The 17,301-nt window shown below is 46.8% G+C and overlaps 2 protein-coding genes across 11 annotated transcripts in view; one reads left to right on the forward strand and one right to left on the reverse strand.

The window, feature by feature from the left end:
• SLC8A1 (solute carrier family 8 member A1) overlaps positions 1 to 16,878 on the reverse strand; it is a 105,482-nt gene extending 88,604 nt beyond the window's left edge. For 8 of the 10 annotated variants that reach the window (XM_061350355.1, XM_061350353.1, XM_061350351.1 and 5 more), the window contains exon 1: positions 15,040 to 16,877. In XM_061350355.1, coding sequence (XP_061206339.1) covers positions 15,040 to 16,838 — 1,799 coding nt within the window. In that variant the 5' untranslated portion in view covers positions 16,839 to 16,877. Of the gene's footprint in view, positions 1 to 15,039 lie in introns of all 10 variants that reach the window. The other 2 variants (XM_061350349.1, XM_061350347.1) reach the window with 1 other exon arrangement.
• MRPS5 (mitochondrial ribosomal protein S5) overlaps positions 1 to 17,301 on the forward strand; it is a 288,002-nt gene that overhangs the window by 37,147 nt on the left and 233,554 nt on the right. The gene's annotated exons all lie outside the window — the stretch shown is intronic.

Genomic DNA, 17,301 nt, shown 5'->3' on the forward strand with positions numbered 1-17,301 from the left:
TAATTAAATACCATTCACACAGATCAGTACATTTCCCCTCACATACAGCAAAGAAACTTTAAACCTCTGCTCTAGCTGGGAGGAAAGAGATTATCAACAATATTAAATATGGAGTTCTTTGTGTTACCTTTTTCCTTTCCATCTCTCACGTACATGTACCCATCCACACAGAGTGTGACTACCTTGTCGCCAAAATGCTGACCAACAGCAGGAAAATTCAGATCACTTTAGTTCTCCCTTTCCCATGCACAGTGATTTTTCTTGGCAAGGCTGGAAAAATTCTCTTCTCCTCATTGTTTTTATGTTTGCTGCCTACTGCCAAGCCAGAGCTCTTCCTGCAAGCACACTGAACCTGAAACTTGTGCAATATCAGCTCAACTCATTAAAACATGGATGTCAAACTCAATTCCGTAGCAAGAGCCAAACTTTTTCCAACTGACTGTTGCAAGGTTGTGCAGCCCAACCTTCCTCTAAGGTTTGATGGGAGCAGGAGCCTTTGAACATCACCCTGAGCATGCTGCAGCTCTGGAAGGGCTCACTAACAGCTGAGAGGAAGCACTCATACAAACCACTGTGATTCCACAGTGTGTACTCCATACAAACCACTTTCTTCCACACCTCCTTCTCCAATTTTCATCATGTATTTATCTCTCTTTTACCTTATGCATCTTCATCCCCATATATGTACTTCCCTGGTCAGCCTTTCACCTACTCTAATTGCTGAGGCATAGGCATATGCAACCCTTAAGTATTTGGGCACCTCCATATATATACATCCTTTTTGGAGATGGCTACAGTTGCTGCATGAGTAAGTCCATCTACTAACACTAAGAGGAAAGGGCAGTGGTGTGAATTAGCTTTGTAACTGAGCTGTGCAATTGCTGAGGGCGGCAAATGCCCTGCACTCATGAAGCAAAGCAGTGGCTGAGCACTGCCACGCTCCCTTTGAGGTATGGGATTAAGTGCCTGGTTTTTAATCCCTGGGAGTCTGAGTGTATTTTCCAGAAGGCCTCAGTTTTACACCATGTGTGTGGTGAAGTGTCTGGAGTAGGGGTGGAAATCAGTGCCTCTTGTGTCCCACCTGCATGGCCCGGCTGCCCTGTCCTCATCATGAACCAGGACAGTGCTTGTGCCCACAGGGGCAATAGACATCTCCTCTCACAGGTTGCCTTCCAGTGTTGCCAAGCTGCTCGCCCTGCATCACAGCCAGCAGCTAACAGCATCCCAGCATCTCCACTAAAAATGCACTACTTTAGCAGCGTAATGAGCTCCCCAGGTTGAGTCTTTTACTGACTCCCCACAAATCACTGAAAGGACAAACTGCTGGTTTGGTTCATTAGCAAGTGCTTTGTAGAAATCTGTTTGTGTATTGCAAGAGACCAGCACGCTCATTCATACTAGCTCTAGGAAGACTTGAATTGAGAAACAACTTAAGCTTCCCCCCTTCCCTTCCAGTTCTGCAGGATTAATAATAGAAAACAATTCTCCCCTCAAAACACATAAATTCTCCCCTGGCACCTCAAAGGCCAGACAGGGCCTTCTAGAAGCTGGTTAGCATTTTTCTTAAAACTCCAACTCTTGGAGCTCTGGGATTCAACAAGAAATTTAATTTTCACCTAAAACACAAGTGCAGAACCCCCTGAGGCTTTAGCTCTTGGCATGGCAGAGTAAAACATCACCAGAAAGGCCCAGGCAAATAAAATGAACCTCAGTGGCATTGGCATCACTTTCAGGTCTTGCAACATTTTAAAGAAGCCAAATTACCAGGAAAACTGTTGGTATTCCATCTCATGGAACTCATGGATTCTGTACATGGGCATAGGAGAAAATGGAAGCAAAGACCAGGCAAAAGACCAGGAGACAAGAATGGAGGAAAAGGAGCCTTTTGCTTGTGCTTCTCAAAGTTAATACCTTCAGGAAGCAGAAGCTCTCCTCCAATTCGTATGTACAAATCAAAACAGGCACCACCTCCTTTAGCACCCAAGGATGAACAAAAGCCTTCCGTAAAGGTTTGAAGCTGCTGAGGAAGAGGAATTCTGGAAGACTTCAGGCTGGTTCTGCCGTTCTACTCTGCCAGATTGTATGAATCCGTCCAAGCTTTCCCTCGTCGTGGTTTTACTACATTAACACCCAGAAGCAGCTATGGGATGAAAGCTACTGCTACAATCCACAAAGCCTGATTGCTCAGCTGGCACAGTGTGCAACAGTGGATTTCTAAATACAAAGCAAGCACTTTACAGGGAAGTCAAACTGCTCTCCTGGCTTGGAGAAGGCAGGCTAAAGGATCAGAAATCTGGGACTGTGTATGTGCTGTGGCAAAGGAGCAGGAAGAAGAGAGTAGCTGCTTTAGTGGCTAGAGCAAACTAGCCATTAAATAACCTAAAATAACTTTGGAGGATTGTGGAGCAAAGGGAAATATCAGAGATACACCAGGAAGCCCCTGGCTGGCACACACAGGGGCAATAGCTTTGTCTCCTGTGCATTGGGAGAGAAGGGCACAAACAGTGTTTCTCTTTGGCAGGCCAAGTATTTACAACCCTCCTCAATTTCCTCTGCATTTTCAGGATAGCCTCTCCTTGCATAGGTGTCTGCAGCGGTCTGTGCCTGGCTGTGTGGAAGAGCAGAGCAATCTCCCTTTCAGTGCCAGAGCTCTGGGTTCCCATTACCTCTTCTGGGAGAACAGCACAGAGAAGTAAGGAGCCTGTGGTCCAAGGAATGTTCCTAGCTTTTCTCTTTAGATGTGTTTCCCAGATGAAGATGTGTTTTCCAGATCAAGTGTAATAAGCTCAGCCCCTAGCCCACCACTGCCTTCATATCTGTTCATTAACACCTTGGTGAGGGCTTTCCAAGGCTGCCAGTTCTCAGGGGGCTGAGGAGCTGTGTTTTAATTGTATATAATTAAATACTGCTCCCTTATCTAGATTTCAAATTTTACTGTTGGGGCTTCAGTGCCAATGCTCTCGTCCCCTCTAATTAGCTCCCTTAATCTGTGCAGCCTTGCTTCTTCCCCTGTGGGGACAGGGCTCTCCTGCGGGGAAGCTTGGATTGCATCTAATTATTAGCAAAGGAGACAGATGGCAGGCAAACACAACGGATATCTGGTCCTGTCCCAGATACCCACTGAAAGCAAAAAGCCCAGATTGGGTGGTCACAGGAAAGTTCCAAAGGTTGCATGTGTAAGCACGCGTTTGGACTTTCTGCTCCATCCGTAGGTTGCTTTGCATGTTACCTCTTCACACATTTGTGGCAGAAGACCATGCAGGTCAAAGGCCACCTGACTGAAGTGTAACTCACATGATGGATGCTTTTGCCTGGCTAACACGTAACAACAGGAGAGGAAGAGTTCCCAAGACCTCATCTGACCCAAACGTGTCCGAAAAGAGACAATACATCTGCTATCTTCAGTGAAGTTTTCAACATAGTCTCTAAGCTGTCCTATGCTGTTGACAGAGGTCACCCACTCCTCCAAGCTACTCCTGAGGGGACCCATCCGTACTAGGAGGAAGTCTCCCCTCCTGTGTAACCTGAATTGCCTCTGTTGCTTCCTCAAAACCCTGCAGACACAGAGAATATCTTATTGCCATTTACATAGCTAAGGGCTTAGACCTTCTCTACTCCTGTGTATTTCTAAATTAAACAGCTCCAGTTCCCACCTTGGGTCACATTTCTTAGACTACTAGTCATTTTCTGTGCTTTCCATTGGACTCTTCCCAAATTCTTCTGGAACCGAGTGCTCAAAGCTGGACACAGCTGGGCAGAGAGAGTGTAAGGATGGCTGCACTCCCCATGAATATCTGCAGGAAGACGTCTGTCTCATTCATTGCAAGAGTATGATGTTGTGAGCTCAGATTTGGTTGCAGGGTCACAATGGCACCCCCTGACTCAGTTGTTCCCCTCTCACATAGATTTATGCTTATGACTAGTATTGCACAAGCACTTTAGAGTGTCTTCCTTCTGCTCAGGCTATTTCCCAGCCCACCTCTGTAAATCTCCAGCCTACCTTCAGTAATGTTTCTGGCCTCTCCACTCCTCTTATCTGCAAATTCATACACCAAACTTCTCCCTCCCTTGCCCAACAAGCTCCAGTTCAGGACAAGGATCTGCTGAACACTTTTTCATCCCATTCAGTGCCTCATTCCTTTTTCCAGGCAGGTCTGACCCCATCACCCCTGTGGCCCATTTAGTCACTGCTTCCTTACAACAATACTGAACAAGGCAACATTAAAAGCTCTTCTGAAGCTGATATGACAGCCACTGCTTCTCCCTTAACAAAAAGGCTGGCATAAATGGCAATTAGGTTGGCTTGCTAGGATTTGTTCTTGACAAATATATATAGTGGCTGTTATGCACCTCCTTGTTATCTCTGAAGTACTTACAAATAGGATTACAGTCATAGGACCTTAATTATCATCTAGTTTCAACCCCCTGCCATGAGTACAGACACCTTCCATTAGACTGGCTTGCTCAAAGCTCCGTTCAGCCTGGCCTTGAACACTGTCAGGGATGGGGCAGCCACAGCTTCTCTGGGCAACCTGTGCTAAGTCTCCCCTTTGGAAGTTTAAAGCCATCCCTCCTTGTCCCGTCCCTACATGTCCCTGTCAAAAGCTCCTCTTCAGATTTCTTGTTGGCCCCTTTAGGCACTGGAAGCTGCTCTAAGGTCTCCTCAGAGCTTTCTCTTCTCCAGGCTGAACAAACCCAGCTCTCTCAGCCTGTCTCCATAGCAGAGCTGCTCCAGCCCTCACAGCATCTCTGTGGACTCCTTTGGACTGGCTCCAACAGCTCCATGTCCCTCTTGTTGTTGCACCAGAGCTGGATGCAAGGGCTGCAGGAGGGGTCTCACCAGAGAGGAGCAGAGGGGGAGAATCCCCTCCCTCAACCTGCTGGTCACACTGCTGGTGATGCAGTCCAGGACATGGTTGGTTTCTGGGCTCAAGTGCACACTGCTGGGTCATGGTGAGCTTCTCATTGACCAACACCCCCAGTCCTTCTCCTCAGGGCTGCTACAAATTCAGTCTCTGTCCAGCCTGTATTTGTGCCTGGGAGATTGCCCTGACCCAGTTGCAGGACCTTGCACTTCACTACGCTGAACTTCATGAAGTTCACAGTGGCCCACCTCACAAGTGTTTCCAGCTCCCTCTGAATGGCATGTCTTCCCTCCAGCATGTCGACCGCACTACACAGCTTGGTGTTGTCGCAAACTTGCTGAGGGTGCTTGATCCCACTGCCCATGTTGCTGACAAAGTTATTGAATAGGATCGGTCTCAGCACTGATCCTGGGCAGACACCACTCATCACTGATCTCCACTTGGCCATTGAGCTATTGGCCACAACTCTTTGAGTGTAACCACCCATCTAACTCGTTATCCACCAAGTGGTTCATCTGTCACATCCATGCCATAATGGATAACATGATGATTTATGCTGGGCTCTTTCCGATACAGAAAGCAGCCCTAATCTGGCTGAGCTGCTTTTGAAGGCAGTTCCTGAGCTTGCCTGCAGATCTTACCTATTACCCAGGAAACCTTCCAGGGGGATTGCTAGCAGCTCAAAGAACCCCTCAGGCATTCTCCTAACAATAAAGCTAGATTTCAGTACGCTCACTGAGTGTGAGGACAGCTATGTTATATCATCTCTGTCCTACACCTGCAGGCCTCATAAGCACAGATGTCTGCAGAGGGATCTGCTTCTTGGTGGAATCTGTTGTTCAGTTCCCTTCCCCTTCTCCCTCTGCATTGCTAAGGCATGGATAAGATATATCTTTCCCCTCTAATTCTTGTCCTGTTCATGCTCAGCCTGCCTTTGACCCCACATTCCCACGCTGCTCTGTTACAATCCTCTCTACTAAACTGACCCATTTTCAGGTGTTTGTATGATTCTTTCTGAGTTCCAGGTCACTGGAGAGCTCATGAGTCAGGTAAATCAATGTCCTGTTACACTTCCCTCCCTTTCCCCTCTGGTAGGATCATTTGTGCTTGTGGCATTAATACTGACTTTGTTTATATTATTTTTCCCTTATGTAGGAGTGATACTTTATCCCCCCCCCCGTCCCACCACATATCCAGGCACTAAGAAGGAACATAAATTTCAATAACCAAGCCTAAAGCATGAATGCAAATCTACTGAACTAAGCAAATATAATGCCCTGTGCAGACTCTGGGGCAAGGCAAAAGCTGCTCCCGACATGCTTGGGCCAAAGTAACAGGTTTTGTCTCAGACCCAGCCTCCCATTCTCAATGAAACTTGTGCATCTCTCCCCTGCTCATCACAGTTCTATTTATTCCAGACTCCCTGCAGAACAGACTTTTTTCTGCCTCTCATGCTGTGACAGGGCTGCACATTCATGTGAGAGCTGTGCCGTATTAGGATATCAGAGTCTGGCCTGCCAAATGGCATTGTCAAGAGGGAAAGGAGGGCTGTGGCTTAGGACACACAGCTCCTCAGAGCATGATGTCCGCAGTCTCCAGACGGGCATGTTTCTTGCCCATGTCTAAAGGCATGCAGGGTAAGTCATCTGTTACAACAATGGTGAGAGGAGCACTCAGCCTACACGGGTAAGGTCTTGGTCAGAGGATGGCAGAGCCAAGGCCACATGAGTGGTGCAGAGATGGGAGGGTGAGTGCTGGGGAGACGAGGCAGGCAGGGCAGATGCTTGCACATGCTGAGCAAGCTGAGCCATTAGCAATAAAGCTGAGACTGCCTGGGCAGTCTGAGGGGCTGATGAGTGCTTTAATGGATCAATTCAGAAAGAAATTCTTTACTGTGTAAAGAATAAAGGTAATTAAGGTAAGGCACTGGAATAGGCTGCCCAAGGAAGTTGTGGATGCTCCATCCCTGGCAGTGTTGGAAGGGGCTTTGAGCAACCTGGAAGGTGTCCCTGCCCTTGGTAAGGGGATTGGAACTAGACAATCTTAAGGTCCTTTCCAACCTAAACCATTCTATGATTCTACTTCTACTCCAAATTGTTTGCAAAGGCCCCATGTATAACTATTCTGTTCTCCTGGAAGCAAGCAACAGAGTCTAGAAAAGAACTCAGAAAATCAATCATTTCTGTTTTGTTTTGTTTTGTTCTGGACCCAGCAAGAAACTTCATGTCCTTCTTATGTTCCAGCCAGCGAGACAACAGATTTGTCACCTGGTGATGGTGCATCTGGCCTCTGGGACAAGCGTCTCCTCAGGGTGTACTGGGCCTGTGGTTAATTTAGAGCCACATTGTGTGACCCCAAAATAGTGCAGCATATGACTACTGCACACCAGTGTTGTACAGGAGCTAACAACCAGAGGAATCACTTGAGAACTCCAAAGGGCAAAGAAGCTTCCTGACAATAATGCTGTAAAATTTAAACCACATCCAGAGAAATACAAATGTAGTATCTCTGTGCTGGACTCCACTCAGCCCATCTCCATCCCTGTCTTCAGCCATCTGAGAGCATCTGCACTCAAAAGACCTTCCCGTGGAAAGGACTTTACTCTGATGGGGCAGGCATATCCTATCAGTTCCATGTGTCTACTTCCAGCACCCACTTCATGGGGATCCAGTCTGTGAACCCATTCTTTGTTTCTCATTGCCAGACACATTTTATTGTTACTTTGATTGTGTAGGAAGGAGTCCAGACACTATGCGAATGGAACCATATAGGGACTGGACAGATGAGGCACATGCTGGTCACCCTCGTATTTGCACAGCAGTGGGAATATTTTCTCTCTTAGTGCTAAGATATTTTTAAAACAGAGACTGCTGTTTTTATTTGTTGTCACCCAGGATCCAGCATTGCCATTCTTGGAAACCAATGCAATGCCTCCAATGTCAGTGTCAGAAACATTATTAGTAGAGTTTCTGATAATTCCCAAGTTGTCCTCAGGCTAGATGTCATTTATGACTTGGAGAGGGCAGACCTTAACTTCAGCCATTCCTGAGACTGCAAAGCAGATGACATACCCACTAATACCACTGCTGCTAGGTCACGCACCCAGCTATCACAATCACTGTGGCTGTGAAAGACTAACTTTTAATAAGAGCTGCTCACCCAAGAGTACTGTTAGAAATACAGGTGGTTCAGCAAGACTGGGCTGTGAAGGTAGGTTAACACAGTTACCCTATAGTGCTAAAGAACAGGGGAAGGAGCAGAGACAAGGGATAACACAATTGTGTTTCCCCTTGCATGGCACTGATAGGCATGTCATTGCTATGAACACACAATTTTGTCCCTGGTCTGATCAAAGCCAGCAAGAACATATACAGGGCAGACCCAAACATGTGCATCACCTCTGGTGGGCCTGCCTGCCAGGGGCACAGCACATCACATATCCCCAGTGGCAGAAAGCCGGCTGCTAGAGCTCCATCCACTTGAAGCATGCGGGATGATGCCTCTGGGCTCAGCCTCTTCCCCCAGGGAGGGTCTGATTCTGACTCAGCCAGTTATCTGCCAAGTCCAGCTTCTCCTCTCTGTTTGGCTCTGGATGACAGCAGATGTTTCTCTGCCCATCTGCACAGATGCTTGAATGCCGGCTGTGGTCAGCTCTCAGCTTTTTGTTCTTCTGTTCTTGTTTTAAGCCCACAAATGCAGCCCTGCTGCTGGAAGATAACTACTGAGTGTCATCTGCCCTGGTCAAATCTGAGGGCAAAGTGTCAGAGGAAAGCAGCCTGTTCCCAAGGCAGATGCACAACTTGAACTCAGCACTTTCATCAGGGTCCTGTGTACCAACTATTTACCTCTCCCTGCTCAAGGATTTGCCACTGTAAAGCACCCCATGTGCACAGTAGGGAAAGGGATATATCTCGGTTCTGTTGACCTGCCCATCACAGCTGGTGCGAAAGCTGCTTCCAGCAGTGGTCATGTGCACGCCAGGAAAAGAAGAGTGGCATGCTATATACCTATATACCCCAATCTCCTATACCCCAATCTCATCTCCCTGGCAAGGAGCTGCAGAGCAGCACTTCAAGATAGCTCCTTCCTTCTGCCAACAAGTTGCTGCTTTGATTTCTTAAAACAAGCCTAGATCCTGTGTTTCATAAATTACTACAATGCATTTAATAGGTAGCCTTTTCATAAAGGAGCACAGCGGATGTGTACACAGGCCCTGATGAAGCTAATAACTGCCTCTCAATGGCTTTCAGAGTGTTATTATATATTTAAGATCTGAGCTCCCTTAATCAACCACAGAGATGCAGCTGGCAGTGGTAAATTGCCAACAACAGCTCATTACAAATAAGGCAACATTAGTTTTTCAAGGACAAAAACCATGTCAGTTGTTCACTGAGAGCTAACCACTCTTGTCCTCACCCTTTTCCCCCCTACTACCCCCAGTGATGTGCTGGCACAACTTGCTTCATCTAATAATAAAACGCCATTGCCCAATCCCCTCCACAGGGGACATCATCAAATCAAGTTCCTAGATTTCATTACTTATTTGGGCAAATGGCACAGACTGCATCCCATGCTCTCCCTCTTCAAGCAAGCTACAGGCAGAATGTGTCCCCTAACACCATGACGATATGCCACAGGAGCACAAGCACTGGCCTTACTCTGGGGAGAAGAGGAACGTATTAGGCCATAAGACCCTTAGAGATACAGTTGTGAGTACGTGCTTTGCAGGCTTGAGACCTGACATGGCAATTGGGAATGATTTTTTGGGTACACACCATGTGTGTCACTCAGTACACAGTCTGTATGTACAGGAAAACAGCAAGCACCTGTAGGAACTTGGGTGCAGGAGAAAGGGGAAGATCTGTAAACACCACATGGTGTTCACACTTGTTTCCTTGCTGTCTCCTGAAAGAAATGTGGGGGTCGCCCAGTGCAGCCAAGACAAGAGAACAGCAGTTTTAAGAGAGATGCACATGGCTGGGAGATTTTAAGACTAACATTTTAAGGGGGTTCAGGAAAGATTAAGCATTGTGTGAATGAAGAGGAGAAAAAGAAAACACAGTTCACCCTGTTATAGCTGTATCTTCCCCCCTGAAGAGGGGATGACCAGCTTCTGGCCTCTAGGACCCAAAGCAATGATACATTTCAGCCCCAGGGAACTTCTCCTCCCCAGATTTCCTGTGGAAATGAAAACAGTCCCCTATGCCATGCTCCAGCCTGGTGCAACACATGTGCTCTGCTCTCTGCTATGAGCCATGGCCAGGGCCACCTCTCATGGGAAAGACCCAGGGCACTGGATGCTCCAGCAAGGACCCAAGATCTAGATCCTGGTGGTGGTATCTGAACTGCTTGCAAATCCCTCTGGGCCAGGTAAGACTGCCATTGGTGAGGGGAAAATGTAGAATCAGAGAATAATACGGATTCAAAAGGACCTTCAGATCATCCAGTTCCAACCCCCCTGCCATGGGCAGGAACACCTTCCACTAGAGCAGGTTGTTCAATGCCCTGTCCAACCTGGCCATGAACACTGCCAGGGACCCTGAGGCAGGTGCTGGAAGCAGGCTGAATAAGAGTTTAATCTTGGCTTGGTCTGTTATGATACCTTATTCTGTGGCTTCAGACGTTAACCCTGTGCAAGCCAGGGAGGTGATGCACACTTACCCATGCAAACAAAGTGGGACAAAGAGATAATGTGCTCAACGATAAAACATGAAAAGTGAAATGTCTTTTCTTCACACTCAGCCTGGTTTACAGAGGTCTCTCTGCCACACCAGAAAACTCTCTGCTCTTTGATATGTTCTACTGCGAGGATGAATATGCTGGAGGTTTCATTTTTTTCTTTGAAGCTGCAGGCCACAGATGAAAAACTGAGCTAGAGAGGTCCAAATGCTGAATCAGGGGTTTATTTTTGCTATTTCTTTAGAAACACCTCACCCAACTTCTCTTGGAAAAGAAAAGAGGAACTTAAAAAAGCAGTACTGCTTTGTTCTCCCCCTGCCACAATCTATATATTGACACTGACAATTTTAAAGGACTTTTGGGAGGGAGGCTACGTGGTCTCTGGGGACACTTTCCCTAAAAACATCAGAGGATTTAGCTTATATTTGTGTCACTGTTGGCATCTGGCTCCTAGATTTATGCTTCCAGAGAAATTCCAAAGATGGCTTGGAAAAGTCAAATTCAGTGGGCCAAGAGTGTAATTTCCTAAACCTTCAGCAGGCAACTTTCAGCTAAGTTATATATTATGAAGAACGGGGTCTATTGACACAGGATTCTCCATGAATTTACAGGTATGAATTGCATAGATGAAATACCATTTTAATTGGTTTTCCATGTAATTGTGAACATTATCTTCCTCATTGACTTACTAATGCAGTAAGAACTTTTGAGGGGTGGTGGTACAGATGTAAGAATGCAGATTGTAATAGAACTCCAGTTGCAATGTTGTCTCGAGAAAAACTACTGTTTTTTGAACATGAAAGAACACACAGTTTTCATATAGCTTTGCAGTGACATCTGAAAAGTTGCCCCTCCTGTTATTTCGAGACAGTAAGGAGAAGAGACACCAGCAGATGGGGGAAGGATTGCTTCCTCCTTTAAGATAGGAACTGGACTTCTTTTGAGTTATTTGGCATTGAATCAGGAGATAAAAATACAGTGGCTAGATGAACCAGTGACCTCTTCTATAATCATGATAGCTGTGGTAGATGGTTGGGCATGAAGAGCCTGAAACTGCACATCTTCTCCATGTTCTCATCAAGAAAGTTTGAATCCTTAACAAAGATGCAAGACAAGGCTGGAGTCACTGTGTTGAGGATGTCTCCAGAGGGAAGACTCTCCCTCACACTTTAAATAATAGCACCATGTCCTATACCAATGTCTCGGAGTCCCAGGTACCCGTGAAGCATCAGTTAAGACTGACCTTGCTGAGACCCAAATCAGACATCTTCAGCTTTCCCACACAGCTTGGAACAATCTGTTTCACAAACCCAGCTAACCCCTTTGCAAAACACATTTAAATGCCATTTCTTTCACTTGCCAACATGCACCCATTGAACACACAAGCTGTGCTTCAGGAGCAAGGGGAACAAAAGCATCACTCCAAGATGCTTACAGGCATTTGTTGGAATAAAATGTTCCATAGAAGGACCAATACCTTCTCCATTATGCATCTTTTTTGATAGCATCAGAATATGATCCTGGTTTAAATGGGCAGGAATGGCATGGCTTCAGCAGTTAAACAGCTATTCCGTGTGCTCTGGGAAAGGGGACATCAACAGATTGCAAAATGGGAAAGTCTCTCTGGATGCTGCAAACAAACATGTTACGTAATTGGGCCTTTTGGGAACTGAAAGAAGGTCTCCAGAAGATCAGGGCCCTCACAGCACTTACTAATTTTACTGGAACTTACCAGCAGTCTAATAATAGAGGCTTTTACATGGTTTTCTTTTATCATCGTGTCCCCCTGCACTGCCCTACCTTTGTTGTTAGTGTCCCACAAAAACACAACGCATCTTACCCTGCTTTATCAAGCTTATTGATAGAGCCTAGAATGGCAAAGAGGCACTAAACACATTTAGTGCAAAGGAAGCAAAACCATCTCTTGGCCACCAAAGCATGGGAAATCCTCAAGGTTTAGAACTCAACTGAATCAAATATGCTGGGGGATTGCACTATTCTACATAGATGTGTTTTAGCTGAAGGACAGTGCTAACAAGCAATGACATAGCAAACGGGCTTTAGCTCTATAATCCATACTGTGCTAGCACATATCTTTACTCCCATTAGAGCAAATTCTGCCAAGGAATGATGCCTGTAAGCAGCATTTCAGCTTCAGGACTATACTGCACCTTTGCTGGAGGGCTGTCCTAAACTTGTGCCCCGGCAAACAGACGTGCAGGGAATTTTCTGCAAGTCAGTTGTACCATTCTGTACCTGAACGTAGACTGTAGCAGCCAAGCTTTATATGAGTACCTAGTGCCTTTCATTCACATGAACAGACTGCAATTTCTACAACCAGTTTCATCCTTCTCCCAGGAAAATGAAGTATGTGCATGTCCCCTCCTACCTGAATGAAGCAAGCCTCTTGGTCACCATATGGCCCTGCAGTTGCCACCTCTTTTCACCCCATTCCCCAAGCCCCCATCTGTACCAGGCTGCTAACTCCTAAAGTGGTGCTTCCCATGTACCATCCCTCCCAGCGATTCCAGGGAGAGATAGTTTAAAGTCAATAGAGAGATGATGGCAAAGCCCTGGCATCTGCACAGAAAAAAACACCCTCGGGTTTCTAAGAAAGCTGTTTTCCCCCTGTTTCTTGCTTGCTGTGCCCATGCTGACAGCCAGTAAGAAAAGGAAGGAGGAGGCTTGCTGGCATGGGGAGGGCACACCAGCACACCCTGGGAGGCCAGGCAGTAGCGCAGGCAGGATGTGGTCAGCCTGTTCCCAGCACACCCGCTGGTTACTGGGCTGTTGGCAAAAGGCAGCAGTGAACAGATTAGTGGAGGAAAGGCCACCAGCAGAGGCACAGCACAGACGGTCCTGGTGCAAAGCCTTGGAGAAGGCATCACTGTTCCACTGCCAAACCCCCCATCACAGCCTGAGCTCCAACAGACAGGTGACACTACCTGTCTTGAATGAAGGAAAACACAGAGGTCCTGGCCACAGTGATGGATCCAAGACATGGGGAAGCCTAAGCGCTTCTGAGCCCTCTGTGGTTCTGTGTTTGGCCTGCCATGTAAACATGTCACATCCCAGGGGAACTGAGATCAGTCTTCAAAGTCTTCCTGCCAGTAGCCCAGTTTTGCTAGTGCCAAGTGACCTGGTTAAAAAGTAAAGAGCCTTCTGGGGGTATCCTTATAGCCTAGTTCATTGCACCTCTGCAACCAACTCCCTGCTTCCCCAAAATGAAAAATAAATAATGCAAGAACTGAATTCCTTGTTACTACAGTTATCATTCCGGAGCCAGGAACAATGGCGTATCATGTGCTCTTGACCCTTGTGTGAGCAACATGCATGTTCTGGCCTCCAGATTGCTGGAACTGTGAAGTTCTTGCTCAGTTTTTCCTGAGAAGCAAAAACCCCAGCTGGTCTAACTAATATCCTTCCTGAGAACCACAAAACATTTTTTTCTCTCCCCCTACTTCAAGAAGTTTTATGATTCCTTCTTTTGCTTCATTCTCCCTGTGAATGCAGAGCAAGTAACAGAACATAAGGCTTTCTCTTGGCACTCATGTGGGTCTGTCTCAGCTGTTAAGAGACCAATTGTATGATATGCAACACCCAAGCTAACATTTACTTCTCCCTTGACACAGCAGTGCCCTTTATCAGTGATGGCTCCAAGTTCTACGCAGTGGTTTTGTGTTACAGAGTCTACTGCTGGCAGGGACTGATGTACAGACACAGACTTCACTATAGGAAGAGCCTGAGGCTGGAACAATGCAACTCCCAATCCTCACTCCTCCCAGAGCCCCAGCTGGGCAAGGAAGTATCTTCACAGCATATCTGAGGATAGATGTTTTCTATCATGATTTACTGGGCTAATTTATATTCTCCACATACTGTAATAAAGCGCTAATTTTTCCACCATCCACCTAACAACAGTCAGGATTAGCTTCCAACAGCTTTCAGCCTCTTTATCATTTGCAAGCAGACAAATGTAGCTGCAGTTGCATCTTAACCATGAGGCTTCTCTGCATGACAGTACTATTTCAGGACATGCATTGGCCAGTGATACAGAACTGCAGACTTTAGAAGAGTAGGAGGTGAAGTTACCTTCACCAAAGCCCTGAACAGAGCATCAGTAGAACAGGCTGTGACCCAGTTCCAGATGACCTGACTTTCAACAGGCAAGGGGTAGTAAGTACCACAATTCATACATTCTACTGCACTGTAGAGCTGAGGCCATAGAGATCTGCTCAGCACATGTGAGAAGCTGGGCTCACAAACCAGTCCAACCCTGCTGCTGCTGGAAGAGTGGAGCACCCCTGAGAAGGCATCACTCTCTGGTCTGTTACCAAGGCAGGAATGCAGCATTTCAGGCTCCCCAAAGCACATAAGGCCATTCATGGCTTTCTGTAATGCACTTGTACCCAAACACCTCCAGTGCAGCTCTGGGAGCCATGTGCATTTAATGTCAGGAGAACCAGAGACTGTAACAAATAAAACCTTCACTTACACTATCTCATCATTCTGGAACTCCAGCTCCCCGCAGGTGTCTTCAAAGTCCTCTCCTCCACCTTTGGCTGAGCCTTCAATGGTTTTGTAGGGCACAATAACATTTCCTCGGGCACCAGAGGTTCGCAACACTTTCACTTCCATGGTCCCCACACTTTCACTGATGTGCATTACCGGCTCCTCAAAAGTGAAGATGCCAGCGTGGTCATCATCAAAGATGGTGACAGTGGCAGTAGATGGTGATCCCAGGCAGGCAAGCGTTGAGACACGACTGGCCTCAAGAATGCCCTCATCTGAGGCCTCAGTGCTCACACGGACATTACTGAGATGGACCAGGAAGTTCTCATCCTCCTCAAATATGTCATCATCGATTATGCCAACACGGATTTCCTTCTGGGTCTCTCCAGGCTTGAAGACCACTGTCCCTTCAGTGAACTCATAGTCAGAGCCAGCATTGGCTGTCCCATCCTCTGTCCGGAAGTCAACGTACACTGTGTTGGTCAAGTCACCTCCCCGGCGAATGATGGTCAAGGCGACTGTGCCACAGTTCTCCAGACACTGATAGGTCCCCTGCTCAAAGTAGAGCTTGCTGATGGGATCATTTTCTGTCTCCTCGCTATTGACCTCGTGCATGCTGACAGCTTTGCGGGCTTGGTCTGCAGCATGTCTCTTCAAGATGTTGCCAGCTCCTGTCATGAGCCGAGTAGCTTGAATGCGGTAAAAGGCCCTACTCTTTTGCTGCTGGCTCAGGACCTGGTAGTTGGCCAACTCGATAAGCTGCTCAATTTCCTTGTCAGGGTGCTTTTGTTTCAGCTCCTTCAGGATCCGAGCCATTTCCCTCCTGGCTTCCTCATCGTCCTGGTCTTTCTCATCCACTTCCAACACCAGTGTCCCATCCAAAAAGTTCTCCACATGAGAGTTAGCAACCTTTCCATCCATCTCGATATCAGCTTTGGAGGAGGGCCGGTCACCCTCATGCTCAATGATCATGCCTCTCTGTTTGCCAGCTCGGTATTTCTTGTAGACATACTTGTAAAATAAAAGCCTCCTGTCAGCTATCCAGGCAAACACCACACAAATGGGGAAGAAGAAGAAGGTGAGCAAGCCTTCCCAAACCTCCACAATCCCGGGAGAAGACACAGATAAAATAATGTAAAGCCAAGTGTAGGCAAAGATGCTCCAGGCCGCTGTAACAAAAAACACTCTCAAGTGCTTGATCTTCCTTATCTCTCCATCTGGAACCACATAAACACAGATCGCAATGATGACAAACATGTTAAAAGCAGCACTCCCCACAATTGTGCTTGGTCCCAAGTCTCCTGCCGTGAAGCCGTGGCCACACACTTCGATAACAGACAGGAGAATCTCAGGGGCAGATGAGCCCAAGGCCATTAGTGTGAGGTTGGAAACGGTCTCATTCCAGATCCTCACTGTGGTTTTGCTGGTCTCGCCGTTGGGCTTCTTGATGGTTATTTCCCTCTCTTGGGATGTAATGACTTCGATGGAGGACATGAAGCGGTCAGCAATGATGGATACTCCCAGGAACATGTACACCATTGCTACAAAATACACCGTTGCCCGAGCAATTTTGTCACCAAATGAGGGGTCTTGCGGTTCCCATATTGGTAAAATCACACCCTTTTTGCAGATGTATGAGCCAGTGCACTCCTCGGTGTCGTTCACAGGCAATTCGCTGGGGCCTTCCGCATGTATGCCATGTGCATGGAAGAGCAACACCAGCACAACGCTCAGGAGTTGGAAGCTCACTGGGAAGGTGGGTGGGTGAGTTGCTTGCGACATGGCCGCTTCCACAGAACAGGTCCCAGATGTCCTCAACCTGCAGAGACAAAAGGAAAGATGCATTAAGTGAGGCTGACCAGAGTGAACAGATTTTTCCTCTACAGCCTGTTTATTTCTCATCTTTCCAAACATATAATCAACTTACCCTGTTACTCAAGAAGACACATCTGATGAGCCCGTTTGTGTTATTACTGCACTTTTCCATGTACAAATCATCTAGTTCAGTTATCTGAACGACTAATTCAGATGCTACCAGTGGGCCATCACCTTCCCCCTTTAGCTACTAAGATGTTTAATGCCACTCTTTCTCTTCACTGAAAGCCTATTTGTTCAATTGCATTTTCTTGTTTCTCATCTAATTAAAGCCTATCATTTCTGCTTCACAGATGGCAGAAGTGTTTCCCATTTCAAAATTACAACGCACTCACTCACTGGAGTTCAGGGCAAGAGCAGGAGAGGAGAG

The sequence above is a fragment of the Neopsephotus bourkii genome, unplaced genomic scaffold, assembly GCF_033783945.1.
Source record: "Neopsephotus bourkii isolate Nb327-2 ecotype Australia unplaced genomic scaffold, CSIRO-AGI_Nbou_v1 NB_481, whole genome shotgun sequence".
Taxonomy (NCBI): Eukaryota; Metazoa; Chordata; class Aves; order Psittaciformes; family Psittacidae; genus Neopsephotus; species Neopsephotus bourkii.